The 21613-nt window shown below is 47.4% G+C and overlaps 1 protein-coding gene across 1 annotated transcript in view; it reads left to right on the top strand.

Moving 5' to 3' along the window:
- The window catches only part of LOC140728850 (uncharacterized), a 235780-nt gene that overhangs the window by 144822 nt on the left and 69345 nt on the right, over window positions 1-21613 (top strand). The window contains exon 25 of the mRNA XM_073047854.1: window positions 7461-7583. Coding sequence (XP_072903955.1) covers window positions 7461-7583 — 123 coding nt within the window. The remainder of the gene's footprint in view (window positions 1-7460; window positions 7584-21613) is intronic.

Below are 21613 nucleotides of genomic sequence, written 5' to 3'. Positions count from 1 at the left end.
GTACTGGGGTCCGTGCAGTTTGGGAGATGTGGTGTCTAAGTGTTCAGTACTGGGGTCCGTGCAGTTTGGGAGATGTGGTGTTTAAGTGTTCAGTACTGGGGTCCGTGCAGTTTGGGAGATGTGGTGTCTAAGTGTTCAGTACTGGGGTAGATGCAGTTTGGGAGATGTGGTGTCTAAGTGTTGAGTACTGGGGTCCGTGCAGTTTGGGAGATGTGGTGTCTAAGTGTTCAGTACTGGGGTCAGTGCAGTTTGGGAGATGTGGTGTCTAAGTGTTCAGTACTGGGGTCAGTGCAGTTTGGGAGATCTGGTGTCTAAGTGTTCAGTACTGGGGTAGATGCAGTTTGGGAGATGTGGTGTCTAAGTGTTCAGTACTGGGGTCCGTGCAGTTTGGGAGATGTGGTGTTTAAGTGTTCAGTACTGGGGTAGATGCAGTTTGGGAGATGTGGTGTCTAAGTGTTCAGTACTGGGGTCCGTGCAGTTTGGGAGATGTGGTGTCTAAGTGTTCAGTACTGGGGTAGATGCAGTTTGGGAGACGTGGTGTCTAAGTGTTCAGTACTGGGGTAGATGCAGTTTGGGAGATGTGGTGTCTAAATGTTCAGTACTGGGGTAGATGCAGTTTGGGAGATGTGGTGTCTAAGTGTTCAGTACTGGGGTAGATGCAGTTTGGGAGATGTGGTGTCTAAGTGTTCAGTACTGGGGTAGATGCAGTTTGGGAGATGTGGTGTCTAAGTGTTCAGTACTGGGGTCCGTGCAGTTTGGGAGATGTGGTGTCTAAGTGTTCAGTACTGGGGTCAGTGCAGTTTGGGAGATGTGGTGTCTAAGTGTTCAGTACTGGGGTAGATGCAGTTTGGGAGATGTGGTGTCTAAGTGTTCAGTACTGGGGTCCGTGCAGTTTGGGAGATGTGGTGTCTAAGTGTTGAGTACTGGGGTCCGTGCAGTTTGGGAGATGTGGTGTCTAAGTGTTCAGTACTGGGGTCCGTGCAGTTTGGGAGATGTGGTGTCTAAGTGTTCAGTACTGGGGTCCGTGCAGTTTGGGAGATGTGGTGTCTAAGTGTTCAGTACTGGGGTAGATGCAGTTTGGGAGATGTGGTGTCTAAGTGTTCAGTACTGGGGTCAGTGCAGTTTGGGAGATGTGGTGTCTAAGTGTTCAGTACTGGGGTAGATGCAGTTTGGGAGATGTGGTGTCTAAGTGTTCAGTACTGGGGTCCGTGCAGTTTGGGAGACGTGGTGTCTAAATGTTCAGTACTGGGGTCCGTGCAGTTTGGGAGATGTGGTGTCTAAGTGTTCAGTACTGGGGTCAGTGCAGTTTGGGAGATGTGGTGTCTAAGTGTTCAGTACTGGGGTCAGTGCAGTTTGGGAGATGTGGTGTCTAAGTGTTCAGTACTGGGGTCAGTGCAGTTTGGGAGATGTGGTGTCTAAGTGTTCAGTACTGGGGTAGATGCAGTTTGGGAGATGTGGTGTCTAAGTGTTCAGTACTGGGGTAGATGCAGTTTGGGAGATGTGGTGTCTAAGTGTTCAGTACTGGGGTAGATGCAGTTTGGGAGATGTGGTGTCTAAGTGTTCAGTACTGGGGTAGATGCAGTTTGGGAGATGTGGTGTCTAAGTGTTCAGTACTGGGGTAGATGCAGTTTGGGAGATGTGGTGTCTAAGTGTTCAGTACTGGGGTCCGTGCAGTTTGGGAGACGTGGTGTTTAAGTGTTCAGTACTGGGGTCCGTGCAGTTTGGGAGATGTGGTGTCTAAGTGTTCAGTACTGGGGTAGATGCAGTTTGGGAGATGTGGTGTCTAAGTGTTCAGTACTGGGGTAGATGCAGTTTGGGAGACGTGGTGTCTAAGTGTTCAGTACTGGGGTCCGTGCAGTTTGGGAGATGTGGTGTCTAAGTGTTCAGTACTGGGGTAGATGCAGTTTGGGAGATGTGGTGTCTAAGTGTTCAGTACTGGGGTAGATGCAGTTTGGGAGACGTGGTGTCTAAGTGTTCAGTACTGGGGTCCGTGCAGTTTGGGAGATGTGGTGTTTAAGTGTTCAGTACTGGGGTCCGTGCAGTTTGGGAGACGTGGTGTCTAAGTGTTCAGTACTGGGGTCCGTGCAGTTTGGGAGATGTGGTGTCTAAGTGTTCAGTACTGGGGTCCGTGCAGTTTGGGAGATGTGGTGTCTAAGTGTTCAGTACTGGGGTAGATGCAGTTTGGGAGATGTGGTGTCTAAGTGTTCAGTACTGGGGTAGATGCAGTTTGGGAGATGTGGTGTCTAAGTGTTCAGTACTGGGGTAGATGCAGTTTGGGAGATGTGGTGTCTAAGTGTTCAGTACTGGGGTCCGTGCAGTTTGGGAGACGTGGTGTTTAAGTGTTCAGTACTGGGGTCCGTGCAGTTTGGGAGATGTGGTGTCTAAGTGTTCAGTACTGGGGTCCGTGCAGTTTGGGAGATGTGGTGTTTAAGTGTTCAGTACTGGGGTCCGTGCAGTTTGGGAGACGTGGTGTCTAAGTGTTCAGTACTGGGGTAGATGCAGTTTGGGAGATGTGGTGTCTAAGTGTTCAGTACTGGGGTAGATGCAGTTTGGGAGATGTGGTGTCTAAGTGTTCAGTACTGGGGTCCGTGCAGTTTGGGAGATGTGGTGTCTAAGTGTTCAGTACTGGGGTCCGTGCAGTTTGGGAGATGTGGTGTCTAAGTGTTCAGTACTGGGGTCCGTGCAGTTTGGGAGATGTGGTGTCTAAATGTTCAGTACTGGGGTCAGTGCAGTTTGGGAGATGTGGTGTCTAAGTGTTCAGTACTGGGGTCCGTGCAGTTTGGGAGATGTGGTGTCTAAGTGTTCAGTACTGGGGTAGATGCAGTTTGGGAGATGTGGTGTCTAAGTGTTCAGTACTGGGGTCCGTGCAGTTTGGGAGATGTGGTGTCTAAGTGTTCAGTACTGGGGTAGATGCAGTTTGGGAGATGTGGTGTCTAAGTGTTCAGTACTGGGGTAGATGCAGTTTGGGAGATGTGGTGTCTAAATGTTCAGTACTGGGGTCCGTGCAGTTTGGAAGATGTGGTGTCTAAATGTTCAGTACTGGGGTCAGTGCAGTTTGGGAGATGTGGTGTCTAAATGTTCAGTACTGGGGTCAGTGCAGTTTGGGAGATGTGGTGTCTAAGTGTTCAGTACTGGGGTCAGTGCAGTTTGGGAGATGTGGTGTCTAAGTGTTCAGTACTGGGGTCAGTGCAGTTTGGGAGATGTGGTGTCTAAGTGTTCAGTACTGGGGTCCGTGCAGTTTGGGAGATGTGGTGTCTAAGTGTTCAGTACTGGGGTAGATGCAGTTTGGGAGATGTGGTGTCTAAGTGTTCAGTACTGGGGTCCGTGCAGTTTGGGAGATGTGGTGTCTAAGTGTTCAGTACTGGGGTCCGTGCAGTTTGGGAGATGTGGTGTCTAAGTGTTCAGTACTGGGGTCCGTGCAGTTTGGGAGATGTGGTGTCTAAGTGTTCAGTACTGGGGTAGATGCAGTTTGGGAGATGTGGTGTCTAAGTGTTCAGTACTGGGGTCCGTGCAGTTTGGGAGATGTGGTGTCTAAGTGTTCAGTACTGGGGTAGATGCAGTTTGGGAGATGTGGTGTCTAAGTGTTCAGTACTGGGGTAGATGCAGTTTGGGAGATGTGGTGTCTAAATGTTCAGTACTGGGGTCCGTGCAGTTTGGGAGATGTGGTGTCTAAATGTTCAGTACTGGGGTCAGTGCAGTTTGGGAGATGTGGTGTCTAAATGTTCAGTACTGGGGTCAGTGCAGTTTGGGAGATGTGGTGTCTAAGTGTTCAGTACTGGGGTCAGTGCAGTTTGGGAGATGTGGTGTCTAAGTGTTCAGTACTGGGGTCAGTGCAGTTTGGGAGATGTGGTGTCTAAGTGTTCAGTACTGGGGTCCGTGCAGTTTGGGAGATGTGGTGTCTAAGTGTTCAGTACTGGGGTCAGTGCAGTTTGGGAGATGTGGTGTCTAAGTGTTCAGTACTGGGGTAGATGCAGTTTGGGAGACGTGGTGTCTAAGTGTTCAGTACTGGGGTAGATGCAGTTTGGGAGATGTGGTGTCTAAGTGTTCAGTACTGGGGTCCGTGCAGTTTGGGAGATGTGGTGTCTAAGTGTTCAGTACTGGGGTAGATGCAGTTTGGGAGATGTGGTGTCTAAGTGTTCAGTACTGGGGTAGATGCAGTTTGGGAGATGTGGTGTCTAAGTGTTCAGTACTGGGGTCGGTGCAGTTTGGGAGATGTGGTGTCTAAGTGTTCAGTACTGGGGTAGATGCAGTTTGGGAGATGTGGTGTCTAAGTGTTCAGTACTGGGATAGATGCAGTTTGGGAGATGTGGTGTCTAAGTGTTGAGTACTGGGGTCCGTGCAGTTTGGGAGATGTGGTGTCTAAGTGTTCAGTACTGGGGTCCGTGCAGTTTGGGAGATGTGGTGTCTAAGTGTTCAGTACTGGGGTAGATGCAGTTTGGGAGATGTGGTGTCTAAGTGTTCAGTACTGGGGTCCGTGCAGTTTGGGAGATGTGGTGTTTAAGTGTTCAGTACTGGGGTCGGTGCAGTTTGGGAGATGTGGTGTCTAAGTGTTCAGTACTGGGGTCAGTGCAGTTTGGGAGACGTGGTGTTTAAGTGTTCAGTACTGGGGTCCGTGCAGTTTGGGAGATGTGGTGTTTAAGTGTTCAGTACTGGGGTCCGTGCAGTTTGGGAGATGTGGTGTCTAAGTGTTCAGTACTGGGGTCAGTGCAGTTTGGGAGATGTGGTGTTTAAGTGTTCAGTACTGGGGTCCGTGCAGTTTGGGAGATGTGGTGTCTAAGTGTTCAGTACTGGGGTAGATGCAGTTTGGGAGATGTGGTGTCTAAGTGTTCAGTACTGGGGTAGATGCAGTTTGGGAGATGTGGTGTCTAAGTGTTCAGTACTGGGTTCCGTGCAGTTTGGGAGATGTGGTGTCTAAATGTTCAGTACTGGGGTCCGTGCAGTTTGGGAGATGTGGTGTCTAAGTGTTGAGTACTGGGGTAGATGCAGTTTGGGAGATGTGGTGTCTAAGTGTTGAGTACTGGGGTAGATGCAGTTTGGGAGATGTGGTGTCTAAGTGTTCAGTACTGGGGTCCGTGCAGTTTGGGAGATGTGGTGTCTAAATGTTCAGTACTGGGGTCCGTGCAGTTTGGGAGATGTGGTGTCTAAGTGTTGAGTACTGGGGTCCGTGCAGTTTGGGAGATGTGGTGTCTAAGTGTTCAGTACTGGGGTAGATGCAGTTTGGGAGATGTGGTGTCTAAGTGTTCAGTACTGGGGTAGATGCAGTTTGGGAGATGTGGTGTCTAAGTGTTCAGTACTGGGGTCAGTGCAGTTTGGGAGATGTGGTGTCTAAGTGTTCAGTACTGGGGTCCGTGCAGTTTGGGAGATGTGGTGTCTAAGTGTTGAGTACTGGGGTCCGTGCAGTTTGGGAGATCTGGTGTCTAAGTGTTCAGTACTGGGGTAGATGCAGTTTGGGAGATGTGGTGTCTAAGTGTTCAGTACTGGGGTAGATGCAGTTTGGGAGATGTGGTGTCTAAGTGTTCAGTACTGCGGTCCGTGCAGTTTGGGAGATGTGGTGTCTAAGTGTTCAGTACTGGGGTCAGTGCAGTTTGGGAGATGTGGTGTTTAAGTGTTCAGTACTGGGGTCCGTGCAGTTTGGGAGATGTGGTGTTTAAGTGTTCAGTACTGTGGTCCGTGCAGTTTGGGAGATGTGGTGTCTAAGTGTTCAGTACTGGGGTCAGTGCAGTTTGGGAGATGTGGTGTCTAAGTGTTCAGTACTGGGGTCCGTGCAGTTTGGGAGACGTGGTGTCTAAATGTTCAGTACTGGGGTCCGTGCAGTTTGGGAGATGTGGTGTCTAAGTGTTGAGTACTGGGGTCCGTGCAGTTTGGGAGATGTGGTGTCTAAGTGTTCAGTACTGGGGTCCGTGCAGTTTGGGAGATGTGGTGTCTAAGTGTTCAGTACTGGGGTCCGTGCAGTTTGGGAGATGTGGTGTCTAAGTGTTCAGTACTGGGGTAGATGCAGTTTGGGAGATGTGGTGTCTAAGTGTTCAGTACTGGGGTAGATGCAGTTTGGGAGATGTGGTGTCTAAGTGTTCAGTACTGGGGTAGATGCAGTTTGGGAGATGTGGTGTCTAAGTGTTCAGTACTGGGGTCAGTGCAGTTTGGGAGATGTGGTGTCTAAGTGTTCAGTACTGGGGTCAGTGCAGTTTGGGAGATGTGGTGTCTAAGTGTTCAGTACTGGGGTCAGTGCAGTTTGGGAGATGTGGTGTCTAAGTGTTGAGTACTGGGGTCCGTGCAGTTTGGGAGATGTGGTGTCTAAATGTTCAGTACTGGGGTCCGTGCAGTTTGGGAGATGTGGTGTCTAAGTGTTGAGTACTGGGGTCCGTGCAGTTTGGGAGATGTGGTGTCTAAGTGTTCAGTACTGGGGTCCGTGCAGTTTGGGAGATGTGGTGTTTAAGTGTTCAGTACTGGGGTAGATGCAGTTTGGGAGATGTGGTGTCTAAGTGTTCAGTACTGGGGTCAGTGCAGTTTGGGAGATGTGGTGTCTAAGTGTTCAGTACTGGGGTCCGTGCAGTTTGGGAGATGTGGTGTCTAAGTGTTCAGTACTGGGGTCCGTGCAGTTTGGGAGTTGTGGTGTCTAAGTGTTCAGTACTGGGGTAGATGCAGTTTGGGAGATGTGGTGTTTAAGTGTTCAGTACTGGGGTAGATGCAGTTTGGGAGATGTGGTGTTTAAGTGTTCAGTACTGGGGTAGATGCAGTTTGGGAGATGTGGTGTCTAAGTGTTCAGTACTGGGGTCCGTGCAGTTTGGGAGATGTGGTGTCTAAATGTTCAGTACTGGGGTCCGTGCAGTTTGGGAGATGTGGTGTCTAAGTGTTCAGTACTGGGGTCGGTGCAGTTTGGGAGATGTGGTGTCTAAGTGTTCAGTACTGACTGTGGGAGGAAACCGAAGCATCCACAGAAAGCCCACACATTCCACAGGGAAAAGATACAAATTCATTACAGTTGGTGCGGGATTTGAACTCCGAACTGCAACACCCTGAACTGTAATATCGTCATGCTAGCCACTATGCCACTGTGGTGCCCATCATTCTTAGCAATCACACTCTGACTACTCTGCCTGTCCATACAGCCTGTATCAGTGAGATTCAGCCTGTATCAATGTAGCTGAAAATGCCATCTGCTCCCTTGGTTGAGGAAATATGGTGACAGGTGCCTATGGGGCATGGTGTTTGACAGAAGGGAGGCTGATTTTCAGAATACAAAGATGATATACCTGGAATTAAATCCAATCCGTTGTATTGCTTAATCTGCCAAGATTGTTTTTAGCAGTCTAAAGAAAACTTAAGAGTTTCACTTGCAGAGATCACAATATATCATTGTTGGCGATAATTTCATAATAATAAGACACTCTTCATTGCTATGTTCTCAGATGGAGAGAAAGTTGTAAGGTTCAGTGAATGGGAATCTCTGTTGTCTTTTTCAGTTACATCAGACATACATTGTCGATAACTGTACCCGTGTTCTCTGTGTGGAGATTGATGGTCACCTTGTCACTGAGGTAGAATCTGTAATTTGCCCGGAATTAGATGAAGCTGTCCACAGAGTGGTAAGGATGAGAACTGTGTGTTATAAGATGAAAAAATTAATTTTGTAATGAGGGCTGACAGCATTACATTTTAAACAAATGCGTTTAAATGCTGTACTAATTTACGAAGCTCCCATTTGTATGAAAATGATTGGCAGACAAAGTAACATCAATGATTTTTCTGAGTACTATTTGTTAACTGGATTTCCTGCCAGACCTGCAGCTCACAATATGTTTATGCCACGTGCTTGATGAACAGTCCAATGTGTACTCAGTCGAGCATGACATTCGCTGATTTCTCCCAATAGCATCAGCCTATTGTGACCAGGTGGCCTGTGGAGAGCTGGAGGGAGCTGCGTTTGTGAAGAGTATGCTCTCACTGTGAGTAAGATTGAGCTCACAGCTCAGATCACAGAGCCCTTCAGCCACGTGTTGTGCTCTCCTCTATCAATCTAACTCTTGCCTCCTACATAGACACCATTTTTCTATCATCCGTGGGCCTACCTAAGAGTCTCTGAGATGTCCCAAAGCTTTTACTAGGCATGAAAGTTCCCCCAACAGCCTTCATGGAGCAAGAGTTTCATAATTCCAGCCTTTAACAGTACTTGAGAGTGTTGTACTCCTGGGGCCATCAAAGTGGGTCAGGCAGCGTTTGTGGAGCGGAATTGTCAATGTTTTGGTTAGAAAGGTTTCTCCACTCCCTACCATGCTGAACATGTCTTTCCAGTTAGTACTGAACCCAAACAATTACACTCTCTCACACTGGGGCTTGGACTGATATAGTCAACTCTGATTGGGATGTTCCTGGATGTAGACACACAACATGATGAGTGAATTGTTTAGAACATCAGACATAGGAGCAGTATTAGGCCATTCTGTCCATCAATCTGCGCTGCCATTCCATCTTGGCCCTCTCAACCCCATTCTCCACCTTCTCCACATAACCTTTGACGCCTTGACTAATCAAGAACCTATCAACCTCTGCCTTAAATATACCCAATGACTTGGTCTCCATAGCCATCAGTGGCAATGAATTCCACAGAGTCACCACTCTTGGGCTAAATGAATCCTCCTCATCTCTGTTCTAAATGGACGTCCCTCTATTCTGAGGTTATGCCCTCTGGTTTTATACTCCCCCACCAAAGGAAACATCCTCTCCACGCTCACTCTATTGAGGCCTTTCGATATTTGATAGGTTTCAATGAGATACCCCCACATTCTTCTAAACACCAGTGAGTACAGACCCAGAGACATCAAACGCTTCTCATATGTTAACTCTTTCATTCTCAGAACATTCCTTGTGAACCTCCTCTGGAGCATCTCCAGTGTCAGCACGTCACAGAGAGCCCATTCAGCAACGTTGGGTCCATACCCCTGCAGGGCATCACTCCTCAGATATACTGTACATCCCAGTACCGACAACTGTCCACTTCCCTCCGCAGATGCTGCCTGACCTGCTGAGTGCCTCCAGTACCTTGTGTATTGTGTTTAACAAGCAAGTTCTGTTTAAATGTAACAAGCACTACAGCCTTTCTCAATGCATTCTGCAGTCCCACCACCCTATGGATGGAAAAGGTTTCATCGTCACATGCATTCAAAACTGACTGGGAAAGGAAGGAGAACAGGAATAAACAGGAGGGCAGACGGTGATGAGCAGGGTTGTTCTCAGGCTCAGCTGTCCACATTAAACATTGTGCTTTGATTGAGAACACTGAATGGAATATTTCTAATTCCGTCAATGACAAGAAACTGGGTGGGTTTGAGTTCTGATCCTTCGCTGGTACATTACAATACACAAAACCCCAACTCAGAATTCAACCTCTTTGTTGCAAATGTAGATCATACAGTTCAGCAGATGATAATCTGAACTATTTATCTGATTATAGCAATTGTTTTAACCATGGTGATTTATGTATAGTTTTAAGTTATTGATCATATTTTGCTTGAAGCTTAGAAAGAACTGCTTTAAGTGAGAGGTGAGAAATATAATCCAGTGTTCAGCAGCCAGTTACTTTCGTGACCTTCCTTGGTGGCACATTTTCACCTTCTTCCAATTCATGACTTGGCTCATTTTATTTGGCTGATTAATTCATTCCATCAAACTTCCCACTTCCCAAACCACTGACAATTTCATCTACCCTCCAACTCTCCAAACCACTGACAATTCAATCTACCATCCCACTTCCCAAACCACTGACAATTCAATCTACCTTCCCACTTCCCAAACCACTGACAATTCCATCTACCTTCCCACTTCCCAAACCACTGACAATTCCATCTACCTTCCCACTTCCCAAAACTCTGAGAATTCCATCTACCCTCCAACTCTCCAAACCACTGACAATTCCATCAAATTTCCCATTCCCCAAACCACTGACAATTCCATCAAATTTCCCATTCCCCAAACCACTGACAATTCCATCAAATTTCCCATTCCCCAAACCACTGACAATTCCATCAAATTTCCCATTCCCCAAACCACTGACAATTCCATCTACCATCCCACGCTCCTGACCACTGACAATTCCATCTACCATCCCACTCTACAAATCACTGACAATCTCACTATCTAACCCATTCTCCTGACCTCTGGCAACTCCATCTAGCTTCACACTCCCCACACCACAATGACAATTCCATCTACCATCCCACTCTCCAAACCACTGACAATTTCATCTACCATCCCACTCTCCTGACCACTGACAATTCCATCTACCATCCCACTCTACAAATCACTGACAATCTCACTATCTAACCCATTCTCCTGACCTCTGGCAACTCCATCTAGCTTCACACTCCCCACACCACAATGACAATTCCATCTACCATCCCACTCTCCAAACCACTGACAATTTCATCTACCATCCCACTCTCCAAACCACTGACAATTCCATCTAGATACCCATTCTCCTGACCACTGACAATTCCAACTACCATCCCACTCTCCAAACCACTGACAATTCCATCTACCATCCCACTCTCCAAACCACTGACAATTTCATCTACCATCCCACTCTCCAAACCACTGACAATTTCATCTACATGCCCACTCTCCAAACCACTGACAATTCCATCTACCATCCCACTCTCCAAACCACTGACAATTCCATCTACCATCCCACTCTCCAAACCACTGACAATTCCACCTAGATACCCATTCTCCTGACCACTGACAATTCCAACTACCATCCCACTCTCCTGACCACTGACAATTCCATCTACCATCCCACTCTCCAAACCACTGACAATTCCACCTAGATACCCATTCTCCTGACCACTGACAATTCCATCTACCATCCCACTCTCCAAACCACTGACAATTTCATCTACATGCCCACTCTCCAAACCACTGACAATTCCATCTACCATCCCACTCTCCAAACCACTGACAATTCCATCTAGATACCCATTCTCCTGACCACTGACAATTCCATCTACCATCCCACTCTCCAAACCACTGACAATTCCATCTAGATACCCAATCTCCTGACCACTGACAATTCCATCTACCATCCCATTCTCCTGACCACTGGCAATTCCATCTACCATCCCACTCTCCAAACCACTGACAATTTCATCTACCATCCCACTCTCCAAACCACTGACAATTCCATCTACCATCCCACTCTCCAAACCACTGACAATTCCATCTACCATCCCACACTCCAAACCACTGACAATTCCATCTACCATCCCACTCTCCAAACCACTGACAATTCCATCTACCATCCCACTCTCCAAACCACTGACAATTCCATCTACCATCCCACTCTCCAAACCACTGACAATTCCATCTACCATCCCACTCTCCAAACCACTGACAATTCCATCTACCATCCCACTCTCCAAACCACTGACAATTCCATCTACCATCCCACTCTCCAAACCACTGACAATTCCATCTACCATCCCACTCTCCAAACCACTGACAATTCCATCTACCATCCCACTCTCCAAACCACTGACAATTTCATCTACCATCCCACTCTCCAAACCACTGACAATTTCATCTACATGCCCACTCTCCAAACCACTGACAATTCCATCTACCATCCCACTCTCCAAACCACTGACAATTCCATCTACCATCCCACTCTCCAAACCACTGACAATTCCACCTAGATACCCATTCTCCTGACCACTGACAATTCCAACTACCATCCCACTCTCCTGACCACTGACAATTCCATCTACCATCCCACTCTCCAAACCACTGACAATTCCACCTAGATACCCATTCTCCTGACCACTGACAATTCCATCTACCATCCCACTCTCCAAACCACTGACAATTTCATCTACATGCCCACTCTCCAAACCACTGACAATTCCATCTACCATCCCACTCTCCAAACCACTGACAATTCCATCTAGATACCCATTCTCCTGACCACTGACAATTCCATCTACCATCCCACTCTCCAAACCACTGACAATTCCATCTAGATACCCAATCTCCTGACCACTGACAATTCCATCTACAATCCCATTCTCCTGACCACTGGCAATTCCATCTACCATCCCACTCTCCAAACCACTGACAATTTCATCTACCATCCCACTCTCCAAACCACTGACAATTCCATCTACCATCCCACTCTCCAAACCACTGACAATTCCATCTACCATCCCACACTCCAAACCACTGACAATTCCATCTACCATCCCACTCTCCAAACCACTGACAATTCCATCTACCATCCCACTCTCCAAACCACTGACAATTCCATCTACCATCCCACTCTCCAAACCACTGACAATTCCATCTACCATCCCACTCTCCAAACCACTGACAATTCCATCTACCATCCCACTCTCCAAACCACTGACAATTCCATCTACCATCCCACTCTCCAAACCACTGACAATTCCATCTACCATCCCACTCTCCAAACCACTGACAATTCCATCTACCATCCCACTCTCCAAACCACTGACAATTCCATCTAACATCCCACTCTCCAAACCACTGACAATTCCATCTACCATCCCACTCTCCAAACCACTGACAATTCCATCTACCATCCCACTCTCCAAACCACTGACAATTCCATCTACCATCCCACTCTCCAAACCACTGACAATTCCATCTACCATCCCACTCTCCAAACCACTGACAATTCCATCTACCATCCCACTCTCCAAACCACTGACAATTCCATCTACCATCCCACTCTCCAAACCACTGACAATTCCATCTACCATCCCACTCTCCAAACCACTGACAATTCCATCTAGATACCCATTCTCCTGACCACTGACAATTCCATCTACCATCCCACTCTCCAAACCACTGACAATTCCATCTACCATCCCACTCTCCTGACCACTGACAATTTCATCTACCATCCCACTCTCCAAACCACTGACAATTTCATCTACCATCCCACTCTCCAAACCACTGACAATTCCATCTAGATACCCATTCTCCTGACCACTGACAATTCCATCTACCATCCCACTCTCCAAACCACTGACAATTCCATCTACCATCCCACTCTCCTGACCACTGACAATTCCATCTACCATCCCACTCTCCAAACCACTGACAATTCCATCTACCATCCCACTCTCCTGACCACTGACAACTCCATCTACCATCCCACTCTCCAAACCACTGACAATTCCATCTACCATCCCACTCTCCAAACCACTGACAATTCCATCTACCATCCCACTCTCCAAATCACTAACAATTCCATCTACCATCCCACTCTCCAAACCACTGACAATTCCATCTACCATCCCACTCTCCAAACCACTGACAATTCCATCTACCATCCCACTCTCCAAACCACTGACAATTCCATCTACCATCCCACTCTCCAAACCACTGACAATTCCATCTACCATCCCACGCTCCAAACCACTGACAATTCCATCTACTATCCCACTCTCCAGACCACTGACAATTCCATCTACCATCCCACTCTCCAGACCACTGACAATTCCATCTACCATCCCACTCTCCAAACCACTGACAATTCCATCTACCATCCCGCTCTCCAAACCACTGACAATTCCATCTAGATACCCATTCTCCTGACCACTGACAATTCCATCTACCATCCCACTCTCCAAACCACTGACAATTCCATCTAGATACCCATTCTCCTGACCACTGACAATTTCATCTACCATCCCACTCTCCAAACCACTGACAATTCCATCTAGATACCCATTCTCCTGACCACTGACAATTCCATCTACCATCCCACTCTCCAAACCACTGACAATTCCATCTACCATCCCACTCTCCAAACAACTGACAATTCCATCTACCATCCCACTCTCCAAACCACTGACAATTCCATCTACCATCCCACTCTCCAAACCACTGACAATTCCATCTACCATCCCATTCTCCTGACCACTGACAATTCCATCTACCATCCCACTCTCCAGACCACTGACAATTCCATCTACCATCCCACTCTCCAAACCACTGACAATTCCATCTACCATCCCACTCTCCAAACCACTGACAATTCCATCTACTATCCCACTCTCCAAACCACTGACAATTCCACCTACCATCCCACTCTCCAAACCACTGACAATTCCATCTACCATCCCACTCTCCAAACCACTGACAATTCCATCTACCATCCCACTCTCCAAACCACTGACAATTCCATCTACCATCCCACTCTCCTGACCACTGACAATTCCATCTACCATCCCACTCTCCAAACCACTGACAATTCCACCTACCATCCCACTCTCCAAACCACTGACAATTCCATCTACCATCCCACTCTCCTGACCACTGACAATTCCATCTACCATCCCACTCTCCTGACCACTGACAATTCCATCTACCATCCCACTCTCCAAACCACTGACAATTCCATCTACCATCCCACTCTCCAAACCACTGACAATTCCATCTACCATCCCATTCTCCTGACCACTGACAATTCCATCTACCATCCCACTCTCCAAACCACTGACAATTCCATCTACCATCCCACTCTCCTGACCACTGACAATTTCATCTACCATCCCACTCTCCAAACCACTGACAATTTCATCTACCATCCCACTCTCCAAACCACTGACAATTCCATCTAGATACCCATTCTCCTGACCACTGACAATTCCATCTACCATCCCACTCTCCAAACCACTGACAATTCCATCTACCATCCCACTCTCCTGACCACTGACAATTCCATCTACCATCCCACTCTCCAAACCACTGACAATTCCATCTACCATCCCACTCTCCTGACCACTGACAATTCCATCTACCATCCCACTCTCCAAACCACTGACAATTCCATCTACCATCCCACTCTCCAAACCACTGACAATTCCTTCTACCATCCCACTCTCCAAACCACTAACAATTCCATCTACCATCCCACTCTCCAAACCACTGACAATTCCATCTACCATCCCACTCTCCTGACCACTGACAATTCCATCTACCATCCCACTCTCCAAACCACTGACAATTCCATCTACCATCCCACTCTCCAAACCACTGACAATTCCATCTACCATCCCACTCTCCAAACCACTGACAATTTCATCTACATGCCCACTCTCCAAACCACTGACAATTCCATCTACCATCCCACTCTCCAAACCACTGACAATTCCATCTAGATACCCATTCTCCTGACCACTGACAATTCCATCTACCATCCCACTCTCCAAACCACTGACAATTCCATCTAGATACCCAATCTCCTGACCACTGACAATTCCATCTACCATCCCATTCTCCTGACCACTGGCAATTCCATCTACCATCCCACTCTCCAAACCACTGACAATTTCATCTACCATCCCACTCTCCAAACCACTGACAATTCCATCTACCATCCCACTCTCCAAACCACTGACAATTCCATCTACCATCCCACACTCCAAACCACTGACAATTCCATCTACCATCCCACTCTCCAAACCACTGACAATTCCATCTACCATCCCACTCTCCAAACCACTGACAATTCCATCTACCATCCCACTCTCCAAACCACTGACAATTCCATCTACCATCCCACTCTCCAAACCACTGACAATTCCATCTACCATCCCACTCTCCAAACCACTGACAATTCCATCTACCATCCCACTCTCCAAACCACTGACAATTCCATCTACCATCCCACTCTCCAAACCACTGACAATTCCATCTACCATCCCACTCTCCAAACCACTGACAATTTCATCTACCATCCCACTCTCCAAACCACTGACAATTTCATCTACATGCCCACTCTCCAAACCACTGACAATTCCATCTACCATCCCACTCTCCAAACCACTGACAATTCCATCTACCATCCCACTCTCCAAACCACTGACAATTCCACCTAGATACCCATTCTCCTGACCACTGACAATTCCAACTACCATCCCACTCTCCTGACCACTGACAATTCCATCTACCATCCCACTCTCCAAACCACTGACAATTCCACCTAGATACCCATTCTCCTGACCACTGACAATTCCATCTACCATCCCACTCTCCAAACCACTGACAATTTCATCTACATGCCCACTCTCCAAACCACTGACAATTCCATCTACCATCCCACTCTCCAAACCACTGACAATTCCATCTAGATACCCATTCTCCTGACCACTGACAATTCCATCTACCATCCCACTCTCCAAACCACTGACAATTCCATCTAGATACCCAATCTCCTGACCACTGACAATTCCATCTACAATCCCATTCTCCTGACCACTGGCAATTCCATCTACCATCCCACTCTCCAAACCACTGACAATTTCATCTACCATCCCACTCTCCAAACCACTGACAATTCCATCTACCATCCCACTCTCCAAACCACTGACAATTCCATCTACCATCCCACACTCCAAACCACTGACAATTCCATCTACCATCCCACTCTCCAAACCACTGACAATTCCATCTACCATCCCACTCTCCAAACCACTGACAATTCCATCTACCATCCCACTCTCCAAACCACTGACAATTCCATCTACCATCCCACTCTCCAAACCACTGACAATTCCATCTACCATCCCACTCTCCAAACCACTGACAATTCCATCTACCATCCCACTCTCCAAACCACTGACAATTCCATCTACCATCCCACTCTCCAAACCACTGACAATTCCATCTACCATCCCACTCTCCAAACCACTGACAATTCCATCTAACATCCCACTCTCCAAACCACTGACAATTCCATCTACCATCCCACTCTCCAAACCACTGACAATTCCATCTACCATCCCACTCTCCAAACCACTGACAATTCCATCTACCATCCCACTCTCCAAACCACTGACAATTCCATCTACCATCCCACTCTCCAAACCACTGACAATTCCATCTACCATCCCACTCTCCAAACCACTGACAATTCCATCTACCATCCCACTCTCCAAACCACTGACAATTCCATCTACCATCCCACTCTCCAAACCACTGACAATTCCATCTAGATACCCATTCTCCTGACCACTGACAATTCCATCTACCATCCCACTCTCCAAACCACTGACAATTCCATCTACCATCCCACTCTCCTGACCACTGACAATTTCATCTACCATCCCACTCTCCAAACCACTGACAATTTCATCTACCATCCCACTCTCCAAACCACTGACAATTCCATCTAGATACCCATTCTCCTGACCACTGACAATTCCATCTACCATCCCACTCTCCAAACCACTGACAATTCCATCTACCATCCCACTCTCCTGACCACTGACAATTCCATCTACCATCCCACTCTCCAAACCACTGACAATTCCATCTACCATCCCACTCTCCTGACCACTGACAACTCCATCTACCATCCCACTCTCCAAACCACTGACAATTCCATCTACCATCCCACTCTCCAAACCACTGACAATTCCATCTACCATCCCACTCTCCAAATCACTAACAATTCCATCTACCATCCCACTCTCCAAACCACTGACAATTCCATCTACCATCCCACTCTCCAAACCACTGACAATTCCATCTACCATCCCACTCTCCAAACCACTGACAATTCCATCTACCATCCCACTCTCCAAACCACTGACAATTCCATCTACCATCCCACGCTCCAAACCACTGACAATTCCATCTACTATCCCACTCTCCAGACCACTGACAATTCCATCTACCATCCCACTCTCCAGACCACTGACAATTCCATCTACCATCCCACTCTCCAAACCACTGACAATTCCATCTACCATCCCGCTCTCCAAACCACTGACAATTCCATCTAGATACCCATTCTCCTGACCACTGACAATTCCATCTACCATCCCACTCTCCAAACCACTGACAATTCCATCTAGATACCCATTCTCCTGACCACTGACAATTTCATCTACCATCCCACTCTCCAAACCACTGACAATTCCATCTAGATACCCATTCTCCTGACCACTGACAATTCCATCTACCATCCCACTCTCCAAACCACTGACAATTCCATCTACCATCCCACTCTCCAAACAACTGACAATTCCATCTACCATCCCACTCTCCAAACCACTGACAATTCCATCTACCATCCCACTCTCCAAACCACTGACAATTCCATCTACCATCCCATTCTCCTGACCACTGACAATTCCATCTACCATCCCACTCTCCAGACCACTGACAATTCCATCTACCATCCCACTCTCCAAACCACTGACAATTCCATCTACCATCCCACTCTCCAAACCACTGACAATTCCATCTACTATCCCACTCTCCAAACCACTGACAATTCCACCTACCATCCCACTCTCCAAACCACTGACAATTCCATCTACCATCCCACTCTCCAAACCACTGACAATTCCATCTACCATCCCACTCTCCAAACCACTGACAATTCCATCTACCATCCCACTCTCCTGACCACTGACAATTCCATCTACCATCCCACTCTCCAAACCACTGACAATTCCACCTACCATCCCACTCTCCAAACCACTGACAATTCCATCTACCATCCCACTCTCCTGACCACTGACAATTCCATCTACCATCCCACTCTCCTGACCACTGACAATTCCATCTACCATCCCACTCTCCAAACCACTGACAATTCCATCTACCATCCCACTCTCCAAACCACTGACAATTCCATCTACCATCCCATTCTCCTGACCACTGACAATTCCATCTACCATCCCACTCTCCAAACCACTGACAATTCCATCTACCATCCCACTCTCCTGACCACTGACAATTTCATCTACCATCCCACTCTCCAAACCACTGACAATTTCATCTACCATCCCACTCTCCAAACCACTGACAATTCCATCTAGATACCCATTCTCCTGACCACTGACAATTCCATCTACCATCCCACTCTCCAAACCACTGACAATTCCATCTACCATCCCACTCTCCTGACCACTGACAATTCCATCTACCATCCCACTCTCCAAACCACTGACAATTCCATCTACCATCCCACTCTCCTGACCACTGACAATTCCATCTACCATCCCACTCTCCAAACCACTGACAATTCCATCTACCATCCCACTCTCCAAACCACTGACAATTCCTTCTACCATCCCACTCTCCAAACCACTAACAATTCCATCTACCATCCCACTCTCCAAACCACTGACAATTCCATCTACCATCCCACTCTCCTGACCACTGACAATTCCATCTACCATCCCACTCTCCAAACCACTGACAATTCCATCTACCATCCCACTCTCCAAACCACTGACAATTCCATCTACCATCCCACTCTCCAAACCACTGACAATTCCATCTACCATCCCACTCTCCTGACCACTGACAATTCCATCTACCATCCCACTCTCCTGACCACTGACAATTCCATCTACCATCCCACTCTCCAAACCACTGACAATTCCATCTACCATCCCACTCTCCAAACCACTGACAATTCCATCTACCATCCCACTCTCCAAACCACTGACAATTCCATCTACCATCCCACTCTCCAAACCACTGACAATTCCATCTACCATCCCACTCTCCTGACCACTGACAATTCCATCTACCATCCCATTCTCCTGACCACTGACAATTCCATCTACAATCCCACTCTCCTGACCACTGACAATTTCATCTACCATCCCACTCTCCTGACCACTGACAATTCCATCTACCATCCCACTTCCCAAACCACTGACAATTCCATCTACCATCCCACTTCCCAAACCACTGACAATCCCATCTAGATACCCACTCTCCTGACCACTGACAATTCCATCTACCATCCCATTCTCCTGACCACTGACAATTCCATCTACCATCCAACTCTCCAAACCACTGACAATTCCATCTACCATCCCACTCTCCAAACCACTGACAATTCCATCTACCATCCCACTCTCCAAACCACTGACAATTCCATCTACCATCCCACTCTCCAAACCACTGACAATTCCATCTACCATCCCACTCTCCAGACCACTGACAATTTCATCTACCATCCCACTCTCCAGACCACTGACAATTCCATCTACCATCCCACTCTCCAAAGCACTGACAATTCCATCTAGATACCCATTCTCCTGACCACTGACAATTCCATCTACAATCCCACTCTCCTGACCACTGACAATTTCATCTACCATCCCACTGTCCTGACCACTGACAATTCCATCTACCATCCCACTTCCCAAACCACTGACAATTCCATCTACCATCCCACTTCCCAAACCACTGACAATTCCATCTAGATACCCACTCTCCTGACCACTGACAATTCCATCTACCATCCCATTCGCCTGACCACTGACAATTCCATCTACCATCCCACTCTCCTGACCACTGACAATTCCATCTACCATCCCACTCTCCAAACCACTGACAATTCCATCTACCATCCCACTCTCCAAACCACTGACAATTCCATCTACCATCCCACTCTCCAAACCACTGACAATTCCATCTACCATCCCACTCTCCAAACCACTGACAATTCCATCTACCATCCCACTCTCCAAACCACTGACAATTCCATCTACCATCCCACTCTCCAAACCACTGACAATTCCATCTACCATCCCACTCTCCAAACCACTGACAATTCCATCTAACATCCCACTCTCCAAACCACTGACAATTCCATCTACCATCCCACTCTCCAAACCACTGACAATTCCATCTACCATCCCACTCTCCTGACCACTGACAATTCCATCTACCATCCCACTCTCCAAACCACTGACAATTCCATCTACCATCCCACTCTCCAAACCACTGACAATTCCATCTACCATCCCACTCTCCAAACCACTGACAATTTCATCTACCATCCCACTCTCCAAACCACTGACAATTCCATCTAGATACCCATTCTCCTGACCACTGACAATTCCATCTACCATCCCACTCTCCAAACCACTGACAATTCCATCTACCATCCCACTCTCCTGACCACTGACAATTCCATCTACCATCCCACTCTCCAAACCACTGACAATTCCATCTACCATCCCACTCTCCTGACCACTGACAATTCCATCTACCATCCCACTCTCCAAACCACTGACAATTCCATCTACCATCCCACTCTCCAAACCACTGACAATTCCATCTACCATCCCACTCTCCAAACCACTAACAATTCCATCTACCATCCCACTCTCCAAACCACTGACAATTCCATCTACCATCCCACTCTCCTGACCACTGACAATTCCATCTACCATCCCACTCTCCAAACCACTGACAATTCCATCTACCATCCCACTCTCCAAACCACTGACAATTCCATCTACCATCCCACTCTCCAAACCACTGACAATTCCATCTACCATCCCACTCTCCTGACCACTGACAATTCCATCTACCATCCCACTCTCCTGACCACTGACAATTCCATCTACCATCCCACTCTCCAAACCACTGACAATTCCATCTACCATCCCACTCTCCAAACCACTGACAATTCCATCTACCATCCCACTCTCCAAACCACTGACAATTCCATCTACCATCCCACTCTCCAAACCACTGACAATTCCATCTACCATCCCACTCTCCTGACCACTGACAATTCCATCTACCATCCCATTCTCCTGACCACTGACAATTC

Source organism: Hemitrygon akajei, chromosome 6 (assembly GCF_048418815.1).
Source record: "Hemitrygon akajei chromosome 6, sHemAka1.3, whole genome shotgun sequence".
NCBI lineage: Eukaryota > Metazoa > Chordata > Chondrichthyes > Myliobatiformes > Dasyatidae > Hemitrygon > Hemitrygon akajei.
The sequence above is the reverse complement of the archived record's forward strand: the minus strand, read 5'-3'. Positions and strand labels throughout refer to the sequence as shown.